Raw genomic sequence first — 22,016 nt, forward strand, 5'->3', positions numbered from 1 at the left:
GATTTTCGCAACGTCTCTTCATCGAGAAACTTGCTAGAGGGGAGAGACAAAAACAACAAACCTGAGTAATGCATATACTCTATGATACCTGAAAACCCGCGGTTCCGAGTGTAAGTAGGGTAATAACAATCATCAAGATCGGTTCGTGTTGTTGTCGGTTGCGTCTTGGCTATGCTTTCTCAAGTCGTTTGTGAGGCAAACAAGCCTGATCAAGGTGATGAAGAGGCTGTGCCAGTCAAAGACCGCACGTTTATAAGGCCGTTGGTGCTTGCTAGGTCATTGAGAACACGGTGGAACGCCCGCCAGACTTGGCTCTACGAGGAGTTGCAGAGGTCCAAAATTGAAGCATCTGCTCGCCGTCGTGTTAACGAGGCTTTCGTGGCTACAAGCAGGACTTTGCAAAGCAAATCTCACGCGGGATCGATTACAATAATACTCACTCTCCAATGTTGGACATCCGCGTGGGATTCTATGTCTACCTGTATGCCTAGATGTTGGTGTAGGCCTGCTTACTCAAGAGCTCGATGTACGGTACAGAGTGTTCGGTGTCTATGCATGGTGCACCAGCTGCTTGTAACGAGATCATGGGCTTTTCGAAATGGTCGAAGTATTGATTGCTGCGTTAGACCCGATAGTTACACGAAATATTTGAACTCGTTGGTCTCGTCGTTTTTTATGCTGCGTATAACAATGAACCATTCCATTGTGTGTGCGTCTGATGAAGACTTGGTCTGATGGGATTCACAATGCAAGTATCGGTTTTGGGCCAGGGAGACCCAGGCAAAAGCGAAGCACGACCGACTCGTTGTCGACGCACGCATATTTCTTCAACTTTCTGGTGAGTGATCATGTCACATAAAGACATTGTCGTCCCTATGGTAGAGAGATGGTAATCACTTGTAACTTGGGTGTCGTCTCTACTGTAACCCTCAAATGATGTGTGCATTCCATCAAATCTCTCTCCCTTGCAAGGTATATCTCCTGCCACGGCTCAACGACACTAGCGATGCGATAGATCCTAGAGCGCTTTCAAGCGTGAGGAGGAACGAGTGGGCCAGGCAAGGTTGTATAGTAAATCAGCACTTGTTCGTGTGGCGTAGCGACATTAAGCCAAATGGGGAGACCATGATTGGTTCTCTTTTCACCTTGGCCGTCATATCAGATATATATCCTGTATGCTATCCTAAGGATCAACGCAAACTAATGTAGTCTCGTCTAATTGGCGGGCACCCATGGCCTTAGCGGCCGCGTCTCACAAACTTGAAGGATTGCAATGGTGTATTTAATAGCTAGACAGGTCAACCCCTCGGCGATCAAAAGCAGCACACACGGGCGGGAAGCTTCCAGTGTTTTTCTTTCTTCCTGTCGAGTGTTTTGCTAGATAGCCATGCTTCGCGAGATTGTCTACGGCCTCCTGGGGCTGCTGCTCCTCCTCTACGGGGCAGACTTGGCCCTGGGACTTGGTGACGATGCCCGCGAGCCACCGCGGCTCCGGGCCCGGATCCCATTGATCGGCCACCTGCTGGGCCTCATACAACACGGAGTGTCATATTACAGCAAGACGAGCGTCCGGGCCGGTGGCGGTGGCGGCGGCGGCCAGGAAATGTACACGCTCGGCGTCCTCCACTACAAGCTCTACGTCTGCAATGCGAACCGACTCATGCCTTATATCCAAAAGAGCGCCCGCACCGTCTCCTTCAAGCCCTTTATGCAGACGGCGGTGCGCACACACGGAGGCGCCTCGGATCACGCCTACGAGATCTTTGGCGATGGCGCCTTCTTGGACGATTACTCACACGGCAGTAAGTATTTCAGGATCAACGATCTAGGCCTTTTATATCTATATTGAAACGTTGATTTTGCGAATCTGCGTTTCCTTGCATACAAGCCCACAAGCCATTCGTCCTCGAGCACACATACTTTTCTCATTGTGGGCTCGTCAACAAACTTGCTTGCTAATCTGACAATTACAGTGAAACACAGTCTCGCACCAGGCCCTCACCTGGACGAGCAAAACTTGAGAATGGGAAACCGCGTCATGGTCGACATTGACGCTCTGCTTAGCAACACGGGCAAGGGCCGACCCGGGAAGCAGTTTTTCATGCTGGGCTGGGTTCGCCATGCCGTCGTGCAGGCCTCGAGCTGTGGTGTCTATGGAGCGAACCGTCCCTTTGTCCGGCGCGAAGTAGAAGATGCTTACTGGTAATCTTTCTTCTTCTTCTGGATATGAGAGAGATTGCTCCTCTCTCTTTGTTTCCCCCATTTGCATTGCCATGTATAATGAGTTTGCTGACATGCAGGTCCTCTAGGAAGTGGCAGTCATGGCTTCCGGCACACATGGCCCAACTCGACCTCTTTGGCACGGGCTATGCTGCACGAGATGTGGTCGCCGACGCGTATCGACAATATCTTGCCAACATGCCCAACGACGCCGCCCTGGTCATCCAGGAGCGAGTGCGGGTCCAGCGCGAGGCCGGCATGTCCGAGGAGGACCTGGCCAAGATGGAGAGCGGATTTCCGACGGCCGTGTTTGCCAATACTAGCCCGACGCTCTTTTGGACCATCTGGGAGCTCTTTTCCCGGGGCGATGTGCTGGCCGAGGTGCGGCGCGAGGTGGAAGAGCGGGCAGTGACCATGACCACCGCGGCAGAGGAGCAGCGAGTCTTTGAGCTCGATGTTGGGGCGCTCAAGCACCGGTGCCCCCTGCTGCTGTCCGTATACCAAGAGACGCAGCGCCGTCGCCACGTCCACGCCAATATACGCAAGGTCCTCGCCGACACGGTGCTGGACGACAAGTACCTCCTCAAGGCTGGGAACTACCTGCAGATGCCCGGGGCGCCGATTCACGACAGCGAGGCCATCTGGGGCCCTACGGCGGGCGACTTTGACCCGTACCGCTTCGTCGATCATGGAGGTAGCAGCAGTGGCAGTCACAATAAGACGGGCACGACACCCGCGCCTGGAAACAGCGCCTTCCTCGCTTGGGGCGCACCACCGCATCTGTGTCCGGCCCGGCAGTTTGCGTCGACCGAGATCCTCATTATTGTGGCGCTGCTGGCCCTGCGCGCGGATCTACGGCCCGTTGACGGCGGCCGCGGGTCCTGGGAGTACCCAGAGCTCAACCGGGCCGACATGGTGACGGTGCTGAACCCCAAGGAAGACGTTAGGATGGAGGTTGTCGCTCGGGAGGAGTGGAGCGGTCATTGGTTGCTCAAGACGAGCGAGAGTACTTCTCGCATCTCTCTTGCTTCAGGATGAAAGATTTTCTTTCATAGGAGCGTCTTTGGTCTGGAAGAATTCTGCAATGGCATTGATTGATCAACTTCAACTTTACTGGGCATTTATCCGTGTACCATGGTGCCGCTATATCACATGCGATACCGGTAATCTGCTAATAATGACGAAAGGGCTGTCTCATATATACCATGAGCCAGTCAATCGACGCCCTTCAATTTCGTGTCAAGCTCCTCTTCATCTCATATTGTATTGCCTGGCTCCGAATCATTTAACTACAAATCTGATTTCACCTACCATACCCGATGAAAACCTACTGCTTTCTGAACTCGCGTAAAGATTGCCAAACTCGTGCAGAACGGCACCCCCGAGAAGCATCATCATGGCTCGCTTTTCTCAGTTTCAGAACAACCCCCTTACATGCGCCCTGATGTAAGCCTCGATCCCAGAGATCTCTCTCGGGTAGGCTATACAAAAACACACGTGTCAAATCTCAAATACGACATTGACACGTGTATGCGCATGAAGATCATAAAGGAAGGAAGGAAGGAGCATATTGTAGATCTGTTTTTTTTTTTCTTTTTCCCTTCTCCCCATGTCAAATTGAACCAAGGGGAGAGGGGGGAGGAATGCGCAAACCGGGGAGGTGCAAGAAGGAATATCAAACGCGGGATCGTCAACCCTGGGTTCAGCTCAAGTCTGTGCGCGTGTATACCAATTCCCTCGTGGATTCTTTCCTAATCTGGTTGCTAGGTCTGGAAAGGAGCAAGTTTGAGCAACAAGAGGACTTTTGGAAATTCAAATGAATATCGAATGGTGTGAATACGGTATGCGAGAAGTAAGAAGTTTGGTCAAAGTATAGACGAGGATACTGAATGTTGTGTCGGTCGCTCTCAATCAACAATTACCATGCACAAAACAGGAATAACACAATCTAGTGTGATGACTATGAGTAATTATTATGTATCGACATTCTCAAATCCTATATGATATTGTCTAAAACAGTCGAAACATCTCCATAAAGGTCTCGCCTCAGGAGGGGTATATATGGTGTTGGTATCTAAAGCAGTATCTCATGGCTGCTCCAAACAAAGCGAAGGATTAGGAATATGCCACGTTAAATCTGACAAGCAATGTTTTCCCAACATTACTTTCGCTTTCGTCGTGGTCCAGCTGAAATCAAATTGCCTCTTCATTCTTTTTCGTTCCATCATTCTTTCGTGTCGTGTCGTGTAGACAAATCAAGTAGACTGAACAGTGTCGCTGCGGGGATATCATTGAAAAAAGATCCAACAGCCAAAAACAAAAGAGGGGGTAACGCCATCCACTCCGTGGTCTAATCCTCTGAGCCAGAATGTCCTTTATGGCCTGCCCATTAAATAGTGTAATGAATTACGGCCAACCCCGGGCCTGCCCGAATTTTTGTTTGCTCGAGAGAAAGTCGAAATAGTTGTATAGTAGTACATGTGTCATTAGAAAGACCTGTCGTTGCTTAAGGTGCCTTCTGATGCTGAGATTTTGTAGTTTGGGGGTGGTAGAGTTTGCTGAAAGCCCGGATTCAAGAATAGTGAGAGCATGCTGCGAATGCAGCTGGTTATCGGGAAAGAAGACCACCCGGATCCTTGAGCTCGGGTTGATTTCTATAGTCCTGCGCAAATGCCGGTCCTCGTCGGAGATGGGATATAGACTGCAGCTCGGTTGTCCGTGGGCTCACCTCGGGGCTGGGTCTCGACGGTGGCGAATGAGTTGGCGTGAGCAGGCCTCCGATATCTTGTAGCAGAGCTTGCGATCCCCTTCTCATGCCAGATGATGCTGCAGGTACCGAAGGTGTTGGCATACTATGCGGTGACAGTGCGCTGTATGGCGAGACTGGTGAAAGAGGGTCAATGCTGGAGTTGAAGCTCTCTCGCCACTGTGTCCCATGCTGCTCTTCGTCCAGCAAGCCACCCACGTCAAAGAACGAAACCTTGCGGGGTGTCGTTTCCGTGGTCGATCGGGATAGTCCGTCTCCAGTGGCAAGTAAGAACTCGTCGCTCGTCTCAGCAACGCTCCTGCGACGCTTGGGAAATTGCCAATTTCTCATGCCTTCGGGTACCCGGGCCAAGGGAGCCGGAGTGTATTGCGGTGAGGTATCCCAACCTCGATCATATTCTCGACGAAGTGCGCGGTCCGCCCGCAAGCCCAGACTCCTGATCAAGTCTTCGTCGCTTCCCCAATGTCTTATTGTCGGCCTCCGGCGGGATGTCGATATCGACTCCTCGATCGATTCGCCCGTAATGGAGCCATATCTGAATTTTGCCTTCTTGACGCCGCGATCACGGACAAATGAGCCAAGAACCAACGCATTTGCAGCAGCAGTGGCAAACAGTAGCTCAACCGATGCAAGTAGTGATCGAATCTGCTGGCTCCCGTCTTGCCAGATGATATGCGGCACCCGATAGACCGTCGTTCCAACTACTCCCAATCCCAATGAGAACAATAGCGTGAGCTGGACTTTTCGCTTGACCGTCATGTGGCTCCTGAGTATAATTGTGACGGGGAATATGACAAGCATTGAATCGGTTATAACGTTGCACGCAGCCATGGTCAAGAGTTGCACGTAACCTTGGCGACATTGCCCGCCAGGGTCAGGTAACACCTGATAGTAATGGCTGAAGGGACGGCATTCGGCCAGATCCGAGACTATGACGCCGATAAAGGTTAGGACCAGGGTGCACCTGATGAACAGCAAGGTGAAATCGTGTGAGCGTTTCCATGATGTGCTTGTCAGTCTTTTGAAGAACTCGAGAATTGCGCTCTTGAGTATCCACAACCTTGAGGATAGAATTTGAGTTAGTAACACATACGATTTTAAGGATACGTCACATGCAGTAACGTTGATTTAAGGGAAAAAATAAAAATAAACTTCAATTAGGCATAATGACTTACGTCGCTGCATATAGTATGCGAGTTGCAAGCACTAACCCGCTCCCAATGGTCTTTTTTCGTATGTCCTCGTCGCTTAGGTCGTCTGGTAACTGGGCATTGTTGGTGCCGTAATTGAAAATGACGTGCAGACATGCCATGCGCGCCAATAGCGGAATAATGGCGAATGCGGCTGTCTTGTCCTCCCTGAAGAGCGTTTCCGAGCGGATGAAGCGGCCGGCTATCCGCAGTAGGATTATGGTGGTGCAGAACAATGTGATCCACCAACACACCAGGAGAGTCGGCTTGTCCTCCTGAGAGGTGTGCAGGCGCGGCGGTGGTGAGTATAGCGACATGATGATCAACGATTGCGCACACTCAGTCTCAGTCCTGGGCCTCGCCCGTCAGCCTCCGCGGAGGGGACGAGCGGGGAGTGGAAGGGTCGTCGCCAGAGACCGAGGGCGAAAGCAAGTATCATAGACAATGATGCGATTCTGGATTGTTGTTGTTACGCCGCAGCAACATGACTTGACTTGACGATGACGACGACGACGATGAGTATGGACTTGGTAGACGACTGCTCTTGTGGATAACTGTAATTATGTTGATTGACCCGATTTTACAAAGGGTCCTTTCTTTTTTTTATGACGTTTCTGTACGTTGAGCGGTCCGTGATGGGCTGGCTGCTTGCTTAGTGGGAGCTAGTCGATCAGTCGGGACCGTTGCATGGGCAGGCAAAAGAGATGCGGCCCGTTCTGCTGCCCGGCGAGAGAGCAACGTCTGTCTTGTCTATGGTGTCTGACCCCGTGTCCTGCTGTTACTATATGTGTGCTCTTGAGGGAGCAAGGCAGTGGCGCAAGTCCCTCTTGTTGCCTCTCGATTCGTGAAGCGAGTGAAATCAGGTCGACGTTGGTCAATGTGGTAATAGTAATAATAATGAACAGATGGGAAGAATGGGCAGGCGAGGCACAGGGTGGGTAAAAGGTAATATTAGAAACTCAGATGCAGACAGATGCGAGCGCGTGGGTGGGCATGTCGGTCGGTCTAGGGAAGCAGTAAGAGTAAAATCCCACAGCGGCGAGCAAGGTATGGATATCGGCAAGGGTCGCTCACTACCAGGCAGGTACCTCTCTAGTGTGTATGGGGGGTTAGGTAGGTCGAGGGTCTGGAGGCTTGCACAGGAAGATAGCAGCAACCACTAGTGTCGGGTGTGCTCTAGGTAGCAGAGGTATACTGTACTATCTTGGACAAGGCCAGGACGGATAGATAATAGCAAGATACCCCAAGTGACCAGGTATTTTGCACTACTGTGCTAGAAAACAAAATACCAAAGAACAGGGGGAGGGGATGTAGTTTTCGGGCTCACGAGTGATAGATAGAATGGAACTGATAGTAAACCGTATGTGCGACGTCAATGTAGTGAGCAGAGCGAGGTGCATGGGGGAGGGTCTGAATGGGGTATTGCATGGGGGAGGGAGAGATGGTGGAGGAGGAGGAGGAGGAGGGAAAAGCGAGATGGCCATGGGTGCAGGCAGACAGGCAGACATCTGAAAGGCAATGCGATCAATCAATCAAATGGGCACTATGTATTCTGCGTGTGAATGTGAATTGGGCGGAGTCGGGTATGTGGTAGGTAGGCATGTATTCAGGTATGCAAGGTAGCTGCTACAGGTACCGCGAATATACATTTTACATGCCACAATCTCGGACCTCGACCCTTGTTCGCACTCACATGGAGATTACATCGTCATGTCGTCCCCCTCCAGGTACAGGACCTTAATCCGAGTAAGGCAAAGCTGTCTGTGTCGCTTGTCACAGTGAGTGGTGGGTGGTGTGCTCACAAGCTTGTCGCTGCTGGCTCCTGATAGCAAGCTACAGAGACAATCAGGGACCCAGAAAACCGTTGACTGGACCAGACCAAGCTGGCCGTGCCCAAGGTGCTGGGAAGACAGGCAGACTTTTTGGCCCAGCCCCAACACGACCATGAGAAGTCTGACCTAGATGTGTACTTCGTATGGGAGCAATGTCGATGGCACGTAACGAATTGCTACCTATGTAACACCTGGGTACACTACCTTGTGTAGGTACTGCCAATGAACACCAATCCCCTCCAAAACGAGCGCTAGTTTACCTCATTACCATGTACGTTGCCAATCGGCCTTGTAATCAATGATTCTGATAGGGCATCATTTGCAGCGATCCTGTGCCTTGATCTCGAAATAAAGCAGGTTATAGCCATGACCGGCCGTGTACGCCTACAAATGTCTTGCTCCAATAATTACCTCTAGAGACCAGCTTGATAGGGGGGAGAATCACATCTGCCTGGGAACTTTATGGTTCAGGGTCAAAGACGGGAAAGGACAGGTCGAGAATACATCTGGGGCAAGACGATCGCTTGCTCTCTACCGTGCAATGGGAACAGCTGTGTGGTGGGATTCCCGTTCTCTCTCTCTTTCTCGCTCTCTCACTCACCTGCGCTGAAGCACATGCACAGCGCCACGACTAGGGTGTGTGTGGGTTCACATAGCGAATCGAAATGCCATGCACCTCGCGATGCAGGCCTCCGCTGACACTGTAAGCGAGTGCCCCGCCCAATGGCAGTCAGGGCTGATGATCCCGTCCAGGATCCGACTCGACGGGTTGACGGGATCGAGGTGGGCGCCTTTTTAGACTTGGCGGAGGTTGGAAAGATTTGGGCGATCAGCCTACCATAACTCTCGACTTTTATTAGTGTAGATAGCTCCAGCTGTCTTGCCAGGTCCCTCCCTAGTATTCTTATTTGAATCATCGCCGGAAGGAATCGACTGAAAGATAAGAATGACATGATGCTGACGAGCGACATGACCGGCCATTTGGCGCTCGCATGCATCATCTACTATCTATCTACTGTAGTGTACGTGCGTATACGATTCTCATAGCGCGACTAGAGGCTTGTCTGTGCCTGAAATGAGACGTAGATTGCTGCATAACTTGATGGAATTATTACCGCTTCGCCATGATAGTAGCCCCATGTCTAGGCCAATAAGTGGCAGAATATACCATAAATTTAGCTGGTGGTTCCCGGATTACCACGGGCGACGGCGCTGTGCTCTTAAAACGGTGCGAATGCATGTCAGCTCGCCACAAACCGAACCGGCGCGGAGATGAGGCTGTAAAGAAAAAACGTGGTTTAGTATAGTACCGACGAGCATCGCGCTTGTAGGCCTGGGCCCTTCTTTTCCATTTGAGCTGTAACGATTTTCTGCTCTTTAGAAAGAAATATCCAGCTGCGCGTGTCAAACAATGTTGGCTAGAGTAACAAACAAAAGATGACACTGGTTGACGAATTGTCTTGCGAATCATTGACACGCAAGACTTTTTACCAGCTGAGAGGCACGCTAGGTCAGCGGTGGCTGTCAAGTCCTCGGTAGCCTTTCTCGGGAGCAACAGACCGAGGCAGATCCATCAATCACTCTGACCTTGCACCACATTAGCATGATTCCCCCACGCACCCTGTCTGCCTGCCTGCTCGTCCAGGCTCTAATTTTTGTGGCCCACGCACGCATCAGACTATTTTCTTGCGGGTGCGGCACATGACAAGTAGCGCACGGCAGCTGGGTAAACTCCCGTCTTGTCCGGTAGTTGTCTGCTTCGTATACATTTTAGTATGACTGTTGAGGGCATCTTTGAAAGAATGAATTGTGCGTCCATGTTTCCCAGCCTTTTGGTTCGCTGATCACAACCACGCACACACAGCCATCTGTGTGTGTGGCCTGTTTTGACGATACGGCACGCGATCAATCAGGGTGCTCTTTGCAGGGTCGGACAAGGGGCAAGGGCAACGGAACTGAGGCCGCGAATGTATCTCGCCTGTCGTTCCACGACGTCTGTCCATCAGCTCCAAAAGTCGAGTGCGGCTTAGATAAAGAGACACAAGCTGAAACTTAATTTCTCTCAGAGGATCTAGACATCAAATCTTCTCCATGTCGATACATTGTGTACATTAATGCAGAGATACGTGCAGAGTAGATGCTCTTTGTATCGTCGTCCGCTAATGTGCCATGTGGATGGTAGTGGCATGCATGGCTGGGGCCCCGACCGATAACGACCAAAAGATGGATGCAAGCCTCCTCCCAACGCTCGTGGGTCGTCGATATGTAGCGCCCCAAGACCCAGGACCTAGACCTGGACCCTTTTCATTGTGGGCTGCAAGGAAAGTGACTTGACCCCTCTAATCGGACCCGACGAAGAGGAAGCCTAATCGATAGCGTCAACAGGCGAGACACCAGACTGGACAGGGCAGGGGCTGGAGGGCTGGGTTGAACTTGTTTTGTACCAACATTGTCTGTTTCTTTTGTCGGGTACCAGACATGTAGCACAACCACATGAAGTACATACCTACCTAGGTGCTGTATTAAAGAAAAGGCTGGCCCAAAACTGCATCAGTTCGCACAGAAGGAGCAGATGCGAATGAGCGGGGGAAAGCTGTCACGCGACGTTGTCGTACAGGTATGTACTATGTATGTAATCTGGAACTACTAGGTAAGTGCGCTCGCTTTCACACGTGCCTGCCAAACCAAAATACTGCAATCCGCTTTCTGCCATATTTGTAGCACCACATGAGATTGGTTTTCTTTTTGTGACAGAATAGCTACGGACTTTGATGGATGTCTGCCGGGTGTGTATGACTGTCGCATCAAGCAAGTCCTATCTACAAAAAGGCCACAAGGTACATTGATGCTTCGGAATGACTACCAGTAACAACTCATCGACAGTAATGCCCCGTCCACCTGCACGCAATGAACCACGGTTGCAATCGGACACGAATGTTCCTGGATTGGGCTCCATTCGCAGTGGAGGACGACGTGCAAAGAGAAAACCTCCGCGGGTCTTACCGTAGGGATATCATGATTTGGAAGAAAAAACGGAATAAGACGAAACGGGAGCCACTTGAACTTCCCCATGGTGCTCTTTCTTTTCACCTTTTGAGAACTTCCCAAGAGAGAAACCGGTTTCAGCGGTTAACCCCCCGGCGGATGCAATTGAGCCGCAGACGGCACGACCAATTTTCGCTTCTGAGAATTCTCTCTTACTTGATAGGCCCGGCGGGCCACGGCCCCATCAATGAACGAAAATCAAATTCCCCCGGTCGCATGAACAGAGATCTCGGACTCTGGGTTTTCCCCTCCCTGTTATTCGGACGAACTCCTTGGCATGTGTTCATGAAGACGCCCGCGTGGTTTGCGAACTGTGTCTTCTACGTACTCACTTGGCACCAAAGTCTCCATTCACCTTTCGTCAATGTTCGCTATTGACAATATTAAGTTGAGTATACTCGGTCGATCTATGGATACCCGCTAAATTAGTCGCCAACTATTGACCTGTACACTATCTGCAGTGTGCATGCTTGAGAGATATACAGGTAGAGTTTGATAAAATGCGAGACTGCATCTCCATTATCTATACAATCAAACAATCGCACCTATCTGGGAATCAAACTAAACCAAACAAGACCAAGCCGGACCCCGTCGAAGATCAATACGTCTTTCTGTTTCCCGTTGGGTCTGCCTCTGCATTGTGCATATGTATTCTGTTTGCAGAAGAGAAACAATGCATCGTCAATCACCCACTATTTGATACTCCGACAAGAAGATACTAGATGGCCATAGGAGAGTATCACCGTAACAATCCGTCGACACGCCTGAGTAATACAGCTCCTTTTCTTTTGTTCTTTTTACTATCCTTCCTCTTGTCTCTCCGTCTCTTTTGCTCTACAATCTATCTTGGCCCCTCGTTCTCCCTAGCACTATACTCCATTGGGCGAACCTGGCCGTCGGGGGAGGGTGGGAATCGATTGGGGGAAAGAGAGAGCAAAGAGGGACGTTTGAACGCAACGATGGAGAACCCCGGTCAAAAGGACCGTTGAAACTCGTGTCACCAAAAGAACTCCCGAGTTTCCCTTCTTCTGATTCCTCTACATAGTGTGCTGTGGCCTCGACATGTGAGTAGGCCATTCGTCTTCTTGCTTGCTACTACTATCATCTTATCTCTTTCACCGGGCATTGACACAGCTTTGTCTTTGATTTCCCCATCCATCCCACGGACGCCACCACGCACGTTCGTCCTCGTGGATGTACATAGATGGAAAGGATCAAGCAAACACCATGTGGCAGCCCTACCTGGAGAGTTATTCTGGATCCCATACCGCAAAGTCGCTTACTGGCCCCCTCTCCTCTCTCCCTCTCTTCCTGCTCCCACCCTTCAATCACGCGCCTTGCCCAAAACGTCAAGAAACCCAACTCCACCCCCACGGGCACAAGGCGATCATGTTCTTGAACTGGGGGCGTCTGCAGTAGTAGTTGGTAGTAGTAGTAGTAAGAAGAAAAATCCCACCTCCCCTTCCTCTCAATACACATGAGTTGCTGGGCTTCTCAGGTGATATGATGTGATCAATAAATCCATCTCGAGCGGTGAAAAGGTCAACAGGGCTTGCATGACAGAGTCTTGCAATCTGCAAAATTTGTCTGTCTGCACTTTCGTCGATTTCAATCTTGATCATCCGGATTTCGTCCCTTTTGTCAGATGATGTGTATCATGTGCATATTAGCCATGTCAATAACATTCTGACTTTACATTCCTTTTTCCCCGTTCCCGTTTGGCCTTGAACGTCCGTGCTTTGAGCCGCAATACTACACTACGTACGTGTTTTGAATGCCAGATTTCATGGGGGAATTTTCTCCCTTCCCCCATATCCGAATACAGCCGAGGAACCATGGTTCTCATCGGCCCGGAAGTAAGACTAGTGGTGAGACTATATTAAAAAGAAAATATAAAAAAAATCAAAAGCCGTTTATTCTTCCTATTTTCTGCCAACAATGTAGTTCCTCATGGTAGAATATTGCACCCCCAAGTCAAAAGACAGATGTGAAGGAATACAAGAGATGTACTGTTGGCCTAAAACGGCCTCGATTCTTGCTTCTGTAAGGGGCCCCCAATGTACATACATTGGCGAAACGACATAAACGAGAAAGCAAAAAAGTAACAAGAAAGATATGCAATGCAAGGGAAATCGTGCTTTTTGGCGGGGTAGAGGATAATAGAGAAAAGAAGAAGAAAGCGGCGGGCACGCGTTCAAGTTACATTTTGTTGACTCGCTTGTTAGAGCTCGTAATCGCAACGTCGTTTTGCTGTCTCCCCTCCCCCTTTCCCCCCCAATGTTCTTCTGCATTTGGGGCCTTTTAGGTCATATTGCTACGCTTGTCCTTTCATACTTGTTCCCATCTTGGAAAGAAGAAAACTGCAAAGGGCGGGATTTGTGTGTTTTTGTGGTTTATACGAGCCCACGTCTTTAATGCTTATCTGTCCATTTCATGTTGGATCGAGTTTCATTGGGAAAAGCGAAATCGGATGCTTTTGCATGAGAGCAACAACAATCTGCATTCGCCTTTCTCTCTCTTTTTCTACTCTGGGCTCAAGAGCACTCAGATCAATAATCTGCATGTACAAATACTCGGTGGATTCGTGTTTCAAATGTAGCCTCTATCTTGTTTAATCCAGCCCGAGACTCCCCACCAATGTTTTAATGGTAGTCTTGTCAGCCTTGCCCCAGTCGACACTCAACATTTTATCCTGCAGCAGCTGGGCTTGCACATGTTGAGCAGTAGTAGCAGCAGCAGTAGCATCTGACAATAGGTCATTACTGCTGCTCCCGCTGCCGTCGCCGTCCAAGTTTAGCAATGATGATGGTAATACTGGAGACGACGACAAGGAGGACGGTGTCGACATGCTCAGTAGGCCCCACAGTTCATCAATGACCAGGTTCCTGACCCTTGGCCAGGGGTGCACCAACAAGGCACCCAACCTCCGTTTCGACTCTGCGATGCCCTCCTTCCTCTTCAGCCCTAGTTCAGACGTCATATCACCAGTATCATGTTCATCTGTTGTTTCTGCTCCTGTCGTCCTTGTCATGACAGTAGTAGTAGTAGTAATACTGGCAGGAGACAACGACAACGACGCGATGCCGCCGTAGACCTTGATGCATGCTTCCAGCTTGCGCACATTGCCCGTCTTGTAACCCGCCTTTTGCGTCAAGAGGCAGAGCTGACGCATGTTGAGATCATGGCAGCCTTGGGCCGCGCCGATCTGGAAGAGATACGCCACGAGCTCCAGCGTGGGCACAATGACCCGATCTTGGCCTTGGTAGAGCTTAAGGTTGTGGAATAGAGCCATGCAGATCCTCGAGAGATCGTCGTCTGAGATCCTACTGATCCCCGCCACGGCAGCACGGCTGGCGATCACCAGATCCTCGTTGCCCGTGTCTGCTGACGTGACCAGACCAGCCAGTAGGCTCGAGATGCACTCGGACTCGCTCAGTGTCCAGGCGTTAGCTACTGGCTCTTTGAACTGATGTGGCTTGCATAGAGAGAACAGCCGAATAAAATATTCTCGAGACGAAAATGAAACCTGCCTGAGGATATCCGTATGGCTACCGATGCATGTTAGTATATACTTGGACTCAAAGGAATAGGGCAGCACGAACCTTGTTGCTAGCAAGAGGCCCAATGTAGCCTGTGCCTCGATGCGAACTCGATCCAACTTCTCCGCAGCCAATCTGAGAACTTTGGGGAAAAGGCTCAACGCCTCGCTGCTGATTTCTCCTTGGACGCTCTCTGTGCATGACTTCCAAATCGTACGAGTAGCCTTGAGAGCCTCCAGGCGCACGTGTGAACCAATATCGCCTCTCGCATTGGTCGTATAATCATCAAGCCCTTCCGAAATCATGGGAACAAATCCCAATGTCTCGTAACGCAGAATGTCCTTGCCCGCAAGGCTTTGAAGCATAGCTACACGACTCTCAATCTCTCTTTCAGACGACCAACGAGATTTGAAGGCATCTATGATACGCAAAAGCGTTTTCTTATCATCCGGCAAGGTAGCAGCAACGTGATAGGCTTGCGCTAAAGCAAAGAAATAACCATATCCATGCTTTTTGCGAGAACTCTTGGGGTCACTGATCACTTCCACCATTTTGAGCAAGAACTGGATCTGTTCCTCAGTCTTTGAGAATAGTAAAAGCATTGAAGAAGCAGGAGCTACTGCATCAACAACCTCAGTCTCACTTTGATCAAGCCATGAGAGCAGAGCATCATGTAAGACGGAGAAGACACCTTTGAGCTGGTGGCTGTCTGCCTGTACCTCACCCTCCATCTTTGACTTTATGGCCAAAATACCAGAACGCAAGTGATGCTCATTAGTGATGAAGGGTCCGGTCTGCACCAGATTATGATCAAGGTCGGTGGCGCTCGCAGACTCCTGTGCAGACTCCTGACTGACGAGGGCAGCCAGCAAAAGCGGGTATGAAGAAACCACGAGTCGGGCAACAGCCTCTGCTACAAGCTCAGGCTTGCGATATGTCGTAGTGTTGTAGTCTTGCAATGTAGCCGTCAGAGCATCCAGATACTTGGATGTCCGAACTTGTCGTAGGGCGTCCTGCCATGAATCTCTAGGCAAAAGTGTTGGGATTGTATCGTACAGCGCTGCCAGGCTGAGCAAAAGACCATGTCGCTCTTCCACCTGACGAGTCTGAAGAGCACTGATACGGTCCAACACCAACTCGGCAGCATCATTGAAGTGGACTACTGGATCGGAGGCCTTCTGTCCAGTCTCGGCCGTCAAGCTTCCAAAAGACGTGGCGGCCACCCTGCGGGCAGCTGCATCCGCATCGCCAATGCCACGCCAACCCAGAAGTGCTTGGCGGATCCCATGTCCATACTTTGTAGACAGACGGGTTGCGCGAAGGGCGACATCATGAATAGCTCTTGACCGCAAGGCAACGGAATGATAGTCTACCGCCTGAACTACAGAGATGCCCTCTTCGACCGTGTCCGGATGTCTGCCAATCAACTCCTGCAGTGCAGCGGACGACCCCCTGCGGATGTTGCCAGCTGGATCTAGCGAAGCGGCAACCACCAACTCAATAGCCAGGACCTGAATGACTGATTGGAATTGGTCTTTTGGTTCAGGGAGACTAAAGGTTCGCATCGGTACTTTCAAGAGTTCCTGGGTTGTGTAGCGTCGGCCGAGGGCCCATATGCCAAAGCAAGCAGCATCTCTGACGTTTGTGCCAGTTGAACCTCCGGCTGTTCCTCGTTTTTCAAAGGAGAGGCCCATGACCAAGGCGTGGATGATATCTGGAAGGATCTCTGGAGGTGGAGATCGACGATATAACAGATGAGAAAGCGTCAGCATCAAGCCGTGCCACTCCAAGGGATCCACGGCCGTCAGGTCCCGGGTTCGGCCTGTCGATCCGGGTATTGTTGACTTGACCCAGAGCACGTTGCGGTTTAGTGACTCCAAGACGGCTTCGACTACTTGCAATGCCATGTCCGACTCCAACTTGAGCGTGATTACGCTGAGAGCTTTACTGGCGGCAAATCTGACAGGAGTATCATTATCTGCCAAACTCTCCAGGAGGTAGCCAATGGCCGTCTCCACCATCTCGGTATCCTCCATTGTCTGTTGCGGTTTTCGCAGGACCAACCCTATGACTGACTTGACAACCTTGATTATCATCTTGCGAGCCAAGGCCGAGCCATTTATCATCTTGGATACATTATCGTCCCCCGAGGAGACGGCTTGAACTGCATAAAAGACCGAGTCCAGGTATGGATCCATGATGGATGTATCTGCCGACGATCGCAGGATACCAGCCAGCAGAGATAGACTACCAATGTAGTAGTATGGAGATTCTGCAGTCTCCTCGCCTGAACGTAGAGTGAAGAGGGCCCAATGGACCAATGACCTGAGTATGCCAATTTCTTGCATGTCTCTGCGCATTGCAAGTCGCACGAGTAATGCTTTGGTACCATCTCTCTCCTTGCCCGGTGAAGCAAGATACCTAATGGCCAATGGGATCACTCGAAGGGTTATTCCCGGCACATGTGCTGGCCATGAAAACCCCGGCACCGCTGGGCGGTCCGCATCATCAGTGTCCCCAGAGGAAATGGTGGAGAGATCAAAGGGCGCAAAGAAGAGCTGCGAGAGCCACAAGAGTATGACATATCTCTCGTGCCAAGTCCAAAGACCTACCGTCTCACCATTGCCCTTTGCTGCGTCGCTTTGACGGCTCGAGTCTTCAATGGCATATAGGAGCGGCTCGAGATACTTGGTCTCTACGTTCAAGAACCTGACAATGACTTTCTCACCCCTGATCTTGCAAAAAGAATAGATGATGCGGCAGATTGCATTGGAGAGTGGTGTCAGCAGCTGGGACCGCAGAGACAAGGATTTTGTCCTGCGATGGTTGGCAACTTGGCCTAGATATGCCTCTGCCAGGAGAGGGATGTATTTGGGCAGATGCGGGTCCAGCAACTGAGGAAGCTCCTGAAAGGGTTCCAAGACCTTGTGATTCCATTAGTCAGTCGCTCGGTTTCATTTTCCGGTCGACTCTTTTAAAAAGAGTATTAAAAAAAAAAGACTGCATACTTGGGATACAAGTCTCGAGGTTTCCCTTTCGCGGACTCGTGTTCTTAGCTCGCCGTTTGGCTTCCTCAGGAACGGTTCCAAAGAGCGGTCGAAATCGGTAATGAGATCAGCAGAATATCGCTGTATCACGATATCGCGATCCAATTCCGTCTCATCCATGGCGAAAGGTACTATGCAAGAATATCATCAAAGAGATTCCTGCCGGTCGTCGCGTTTTGAGATGTATGTCGCCCTCGAGCAGTCCGGCGAGGTCTGGTGGGTGGTGGTAGTGCCCCGTATCTCCCCTAGTTTTCTCTCATTTGGCGGGGAATTGTCCAGGCAGCCCTTTTTTTTTGCCGACAACCGTTTGCCTCGATAAACCTCAGCGACCAGATTTCTGCCTCGCTGGAAATGACCTCTGATGAGTCCTTGGTTCCTAGATCCGAATAGTGTGTCCGATTGTCTCTTGTAGTGTAGTTGCCATCAACCATTTCTGTCGAGGTAGCGCAGGCAGATTCGGGTCTGGAGCCTCTTCAACTGCATAACCTCGATAGATGGATAGAAGATCTTGGTCTACGCGGGCCTCTCTTTGATAATCATCAGTGATTAGACTTTGGCTCTTTATCGACTCCACCAAGAGAATACTAATAGGTCATATTCCAACTGGAAATTCACAGTTCTTCATAAGTGCATTGCCGCTGGATCATTGGTTAGTGCTCACAGAGCTAGGACGTGAAGAATCATGATACGAAATTGGAAGAGAAAAGTATAGCATATTCCATGGCAAATCATACCAAAGCTGATTTGCATGCTATTATTTGATTATCATTAGCCTGATGTCTAAACTCTTGTGTCTATAAGTCCTGGGCCATTGAGTCGAAAAAAAAAAGTGTAAGTCGCTAAATCCCAAATAAATGATTAAGAACGCCGAGCGCTATGCCTTGCACATGTTGCGAGCAGCCAAGCTAGCTCATTATTGTAGCAACACCGCTTCTATACAACCGCAATCGCAGCGACCATGGCATCGAGTGCCGAGCTCTGCGAGCCAGCATCTGCCGTGGTGTATGGACCGGCCCATGCGACGCCAAACTGTGTCGCGTTGTTGTCGTTGTTCCAGATGGAGTCGGCATTGTGCAAGATGAAGGCTTTGTAGGTGTCCTTGGGAGCCACGTTCTGCAGCTCCATCAAGTTGCGCATAAATACGCCCTTGAACTGATTGCCGTCCGAGCCACAGTTGGGCTCGCAGCCCTCGACGAGCGTGCTGTTGACTGTCAATAGGTTGATGGCTGCAGAAGCTATGGTTTGAGCCTCTACCAGATAAGTGGCATCACTAGTGGCCTTGTATAGCTCAACCAGTCCACCGAGGACTACACCCTGATTGTCTGAACAGAACTTGTTAGTATTTATTTCGCAATCCGAGTATAGTTGGGTGAAAAAAAACTTACATGACCACGTTTTCTGACCGTTGTTGTGGCAGCTGTCATCAAGACCATCGTTGATGAGGTTGTCCGAGTTGATTAATCCAATGTTCTTGAACCAGTTCCATTGCGTCACGGCAATGTCCAGGTAGTACTGCTTGTTGCTCATTCGGTTGGCCAGCGACGCAGCAACCTTCAAGTAAAGCTCATTGGCAATGGCGTTGGTATAGGTGCCGACCTTGCTCCAGTAGATACCACCACACGACGAGTTGCCCTTGTGCATGTCTTCAAAGATTTCAAGGGCCGCCTGAATATACTCCTGATCGCCCAAGCCCTGCACTCCGAGATCGTGGCTGGCAATCATGGCCAACGCCCACCAGCCCTCGTCATCATAGTAGTCGTTGAGGAAGTTGTCAAAGCCACGCTTGGACACTGTCTTGGGGAGCTTGGGTATCCTGACGTAGCTCGATCTAGGCAGGCCACCCTCGTCGATAACCTTGGATGCCGTCACTTGTGTCTCCTGGGCCTGCTCGTATGTGTTTTGAATAATGTCGGCAATATTGATACCCGCGTCACTCAAGTCGACGTTTTTCAAGTTGGCGAGGTCGGCGAGGGTTGTAAGGCAGTTGGCGCTGTTCCACCATCCCGTCGAGTCCCATAGTCCCGTGTCACGGTCATACCAGTTTTGTAGAGTTTTTATGCCAGCATATGTGTTTTGTTTGTATGATTCCCGAGCAGTATCCGAGTCTGCACTGAGAGTAGACAGCCACGAGGCCCGAGCCAGCAGCCCACCGACGTAGTTGGCCGAAACCATGTTTGAACAATTAGAGAATAAGGAAAAAAAAGGTAAAAGGAAGGTAGGGTAGCAGTAGAGTGGGAACAAGAATAACAAGGAGAAGAGGGAAGGAAGAGACAGGAAATGCAGAATTCACATGGTGCCGGGCTTAGCAGAGCGGTTATATGGCAGGATAGGCAAGATGAACAAACCCAGAGGAAAAGGCAAAATATGGATCACAAAACCCACTCCTCGTGGACATCGATGATTGTGGGCATGACCATGGATAATGGATGGTAGGTTACCAACATTGTTTTTGCATGGGCTGAGCAAAAGCCGCCCAGGCCAGCCCAGTAGTCCATTTCTCTCTAAGCGCCAGGCGGCCGTTGGGAGGGATGGTGAGCAGCAGCAGTGATGAGTGGACTGGCGCTTTCCGGACGAACTGGACCTGAACATGCTGAGAACCCACTTTCTCCTCCTTGTACACACACTAGGTACTCACACTCCACCGCAGCCTCCTGCGTTCAACTGCGACTGCTAGTGTAATAACGTAGGGAGCACAAACAGCCTGTTCTGACTGCTACTGTTTAGATAAACCCTCTTTTTCCCCTACTCTAGAGCCAAATAAGTGTGGCCTTGGCAGGATCACTGACAGCCTCTTGTAACAGCTCGGCCCGCTAGGTGAACGTCGAACGCGTCCAATCTTTACTCTTATTGTTCCTGCTTCCTCCTTGTGTTCCACCCCTTGTTGGCCAGGGCCCCCTAGGAGGTCCGTCCCAAGGTGCCGGGAGGTATAACCACATGAGGATTTACCCAATATATATGCAGAGCAGAATAAAAGAGAGACAGAAAAAAAAAAGGAGGGATGCACTTGAGCTCACTGAAAGGGTACGTTCTGCGTGGATAGAACTGGATAAGGATATGCAAGTTCGCGCCTAGCCGGTCCGAATGCTTGGCAAGTCTTGAGATGACCCAAGAGTGCGATGGACAGAGAACATGATTGGCGTGTGACGTTTCGACAAGTGAAATTTGATATCATGCTCCATCAAGGGCACACTCACTCGCTGGACCTTGCATAGATAGGCAAGACGCATGAAGGGGTGAATGAGAAGAGTTGATGAGGTGTGTGTGCGGTACAAGCCCTAAACAGTAGACAGACCAAAAAAAAGTATGTACCCCCACCTACCTACTGTGTACTATGGTAGGTATGCCCAGAGAGAGCAAGCAAGCAATCAAGCAATCAAGCAATCAAGCACGCACGCAACGCCAGCCCAGTAAGGGGATCCGATCCCCCCAAGCTCTTCCCCCTCAGTCATATTGATCGCCTAAGGCACAACGAATCCTGGGGCAGATCATATGAAACTTCAAGCACGGCAGGGTGAAGAATATGGCGTTTCATGCCGGAAATGGGAATCAGGAAGTTAAAGGACCTTCTAGGGTGGAGCCTAGAAAAGGCAAAAAGTCTCTTTAGAGGTTGATATTGTATCATCACTGAACACACTAGCCACTGAACAGGCTTGGCGGCGGCCCGCAAACGGACATTTTTCCCTAAATACCCGCCCATGATGGGAATACCTTGCAAGATTCTAGCTAGGTAGGTAATGTACCTTGCAGTGTGCAATCAAGCCTACAGAATACATCCATAACGCTCAGCTCTCTCTGCCTTTTCCGTCGCTCATGCATCAATTCGCACAGCCACGAAATACTAGTAATAATATGTAGCTGTAAGCCGCCCTGCCATTTATTTCACCTCTGGCAAATTCTTCATCCCTGTGGCTTCCATTGATCTCTTTCTCTGATATTGGGAGAGACAGGGGAGGCCAGGTGCACCTACCAGCAACCTATATACCGGTCATGAGGGCTGCAAGGCTTTTGCGAAATGCGCATAATATCGAATTTTGGGGATGGACATCACGACTAGCAAGCACCAATAGTATGATCGCCGAGCAAGGCGGATGATCAACGAGCTACGATGCCCTACCTACCTGTTTTTACTTACGTACATGAGAGGGGGTCGAAAAGCAGTCATCAAGACCCCTAAGACAGACAGACAGACACCCGTCGTTCATCTTTCGAGTACACTCATCGATAAGCTGTGCTGACGGGAGCGGGTATGCAAAGACAAAGTCTTTTCCCACTCGACCAACGTTCCATCCATATGATTTACAAGTCACAATCTTGACCATCTCCCCTCTCCACATGTGACTAGTCACAAACTCACGCGGGCACGATGAAATAGCTCA

At 50.3% G+C, this 22,016-nt stretch overlaps 4 protein-coding genes across 4 annotated transcripts; 1 reads left to right on the plus strand and 3 right to left on the minus strand.

Moving 5' to 3' along the window:
* Nucleotides 1-1,387: 1,387 nt before the first annotated feature.
* Nucleotides 1,388-3,258, plus strand: PFICI_04475 (uncharacterized protein; the record flags this gene model as incomplete). Its single annotated transcript, XM_007833056.1, has 3 exons — nucleotides 1,388-1,802; nucleotides 1,974-2,202; nucleotides 2,310-3,258. 3 exons carry the CDS (start codon nucleotides 1,388-1,390, stop codon nucleotides 3,256-3,258), a joined length of 1,593 nt encoding a protein of 530 aa, XP_007831247.1.
* Nucleotides 3,259-4,828: 1,570 nt separating this feature from the next.
* On the minus strand, nucleotides 4,829-6,494 carry PFICI_04476 (uncharacterized protein; the record flags this gene model as incomplete). The annotated part of the gene is made up of 2 exons (XM_007833057.1): nucleotides 4,829-6,047; nucleotides 6,163-6,494. 2 exons carry the CDS (start codon nucleotides 6,492-6,494, stop codon nucleotides 4,829-4,831), a joined length of 1,551 nt encoding a protein of 516 aa, XP_007831248.1.
* A 7,171-nt stretch (nucleotides 6,495-13,665) lies between these two features.
* On the minus strand, nucleotides 13,666-17,760 carry PFICI_04477 (uncharacterized protein; the record flags this gene model as incomplete). Its single annotated transcript, XM_007833058.1, has 3 exons — nucleotides 13,666-14,602; nucleotides 14,657-17,517; nucleotides 17,602-17,760. 3 exons carry the CDS (start codon nucleotides 17,758-17,760, stop codon nucleotides 13,666-13,668), a joined length of 3,957 nt encoding a protein of 1,318 aa, XP_007831249.1.
* Nucleotides 17,761-18,573: 813 nt separating this feature from the next.
* Nucleotides 18,574-19,812, minus strand: PFICI_04478 (uncharacterized protein; the record flags this gene model as incomplete). Its single annotated transcript, XM_007833059.1, has 2 exons — nucleotides 18,574-18,962; nucleotides 19,026-19,812. 2 exons carry the CDS (start codon nucleotides 19,810-19,812, stop codon nucleotides 18,574-18,576), a joined length of 1,176 nt encoding a protein of 391 aa, XP_007831250.1.
* Between the last annotated feature and the right edge of the window lie 2,204 nt (nucleotides 19,813-22,016).

The sequence above is a fragment of the Pestalotiopsis fici genome, assembly GCF_000516985.1.
Source record: "Pestalotiopsis fici W106-1 unplaced genomic scaffold PFICI_Scf_3, whole genome shotgun sequence".
Taxonomy (NCBI): Eukaryota; Fungi; Ascomycota; class Sordariomycetes; order Amphisphaeriales; family Sporocadaceae; genus Pestalotiopsis; species Pestalotiopsis fici.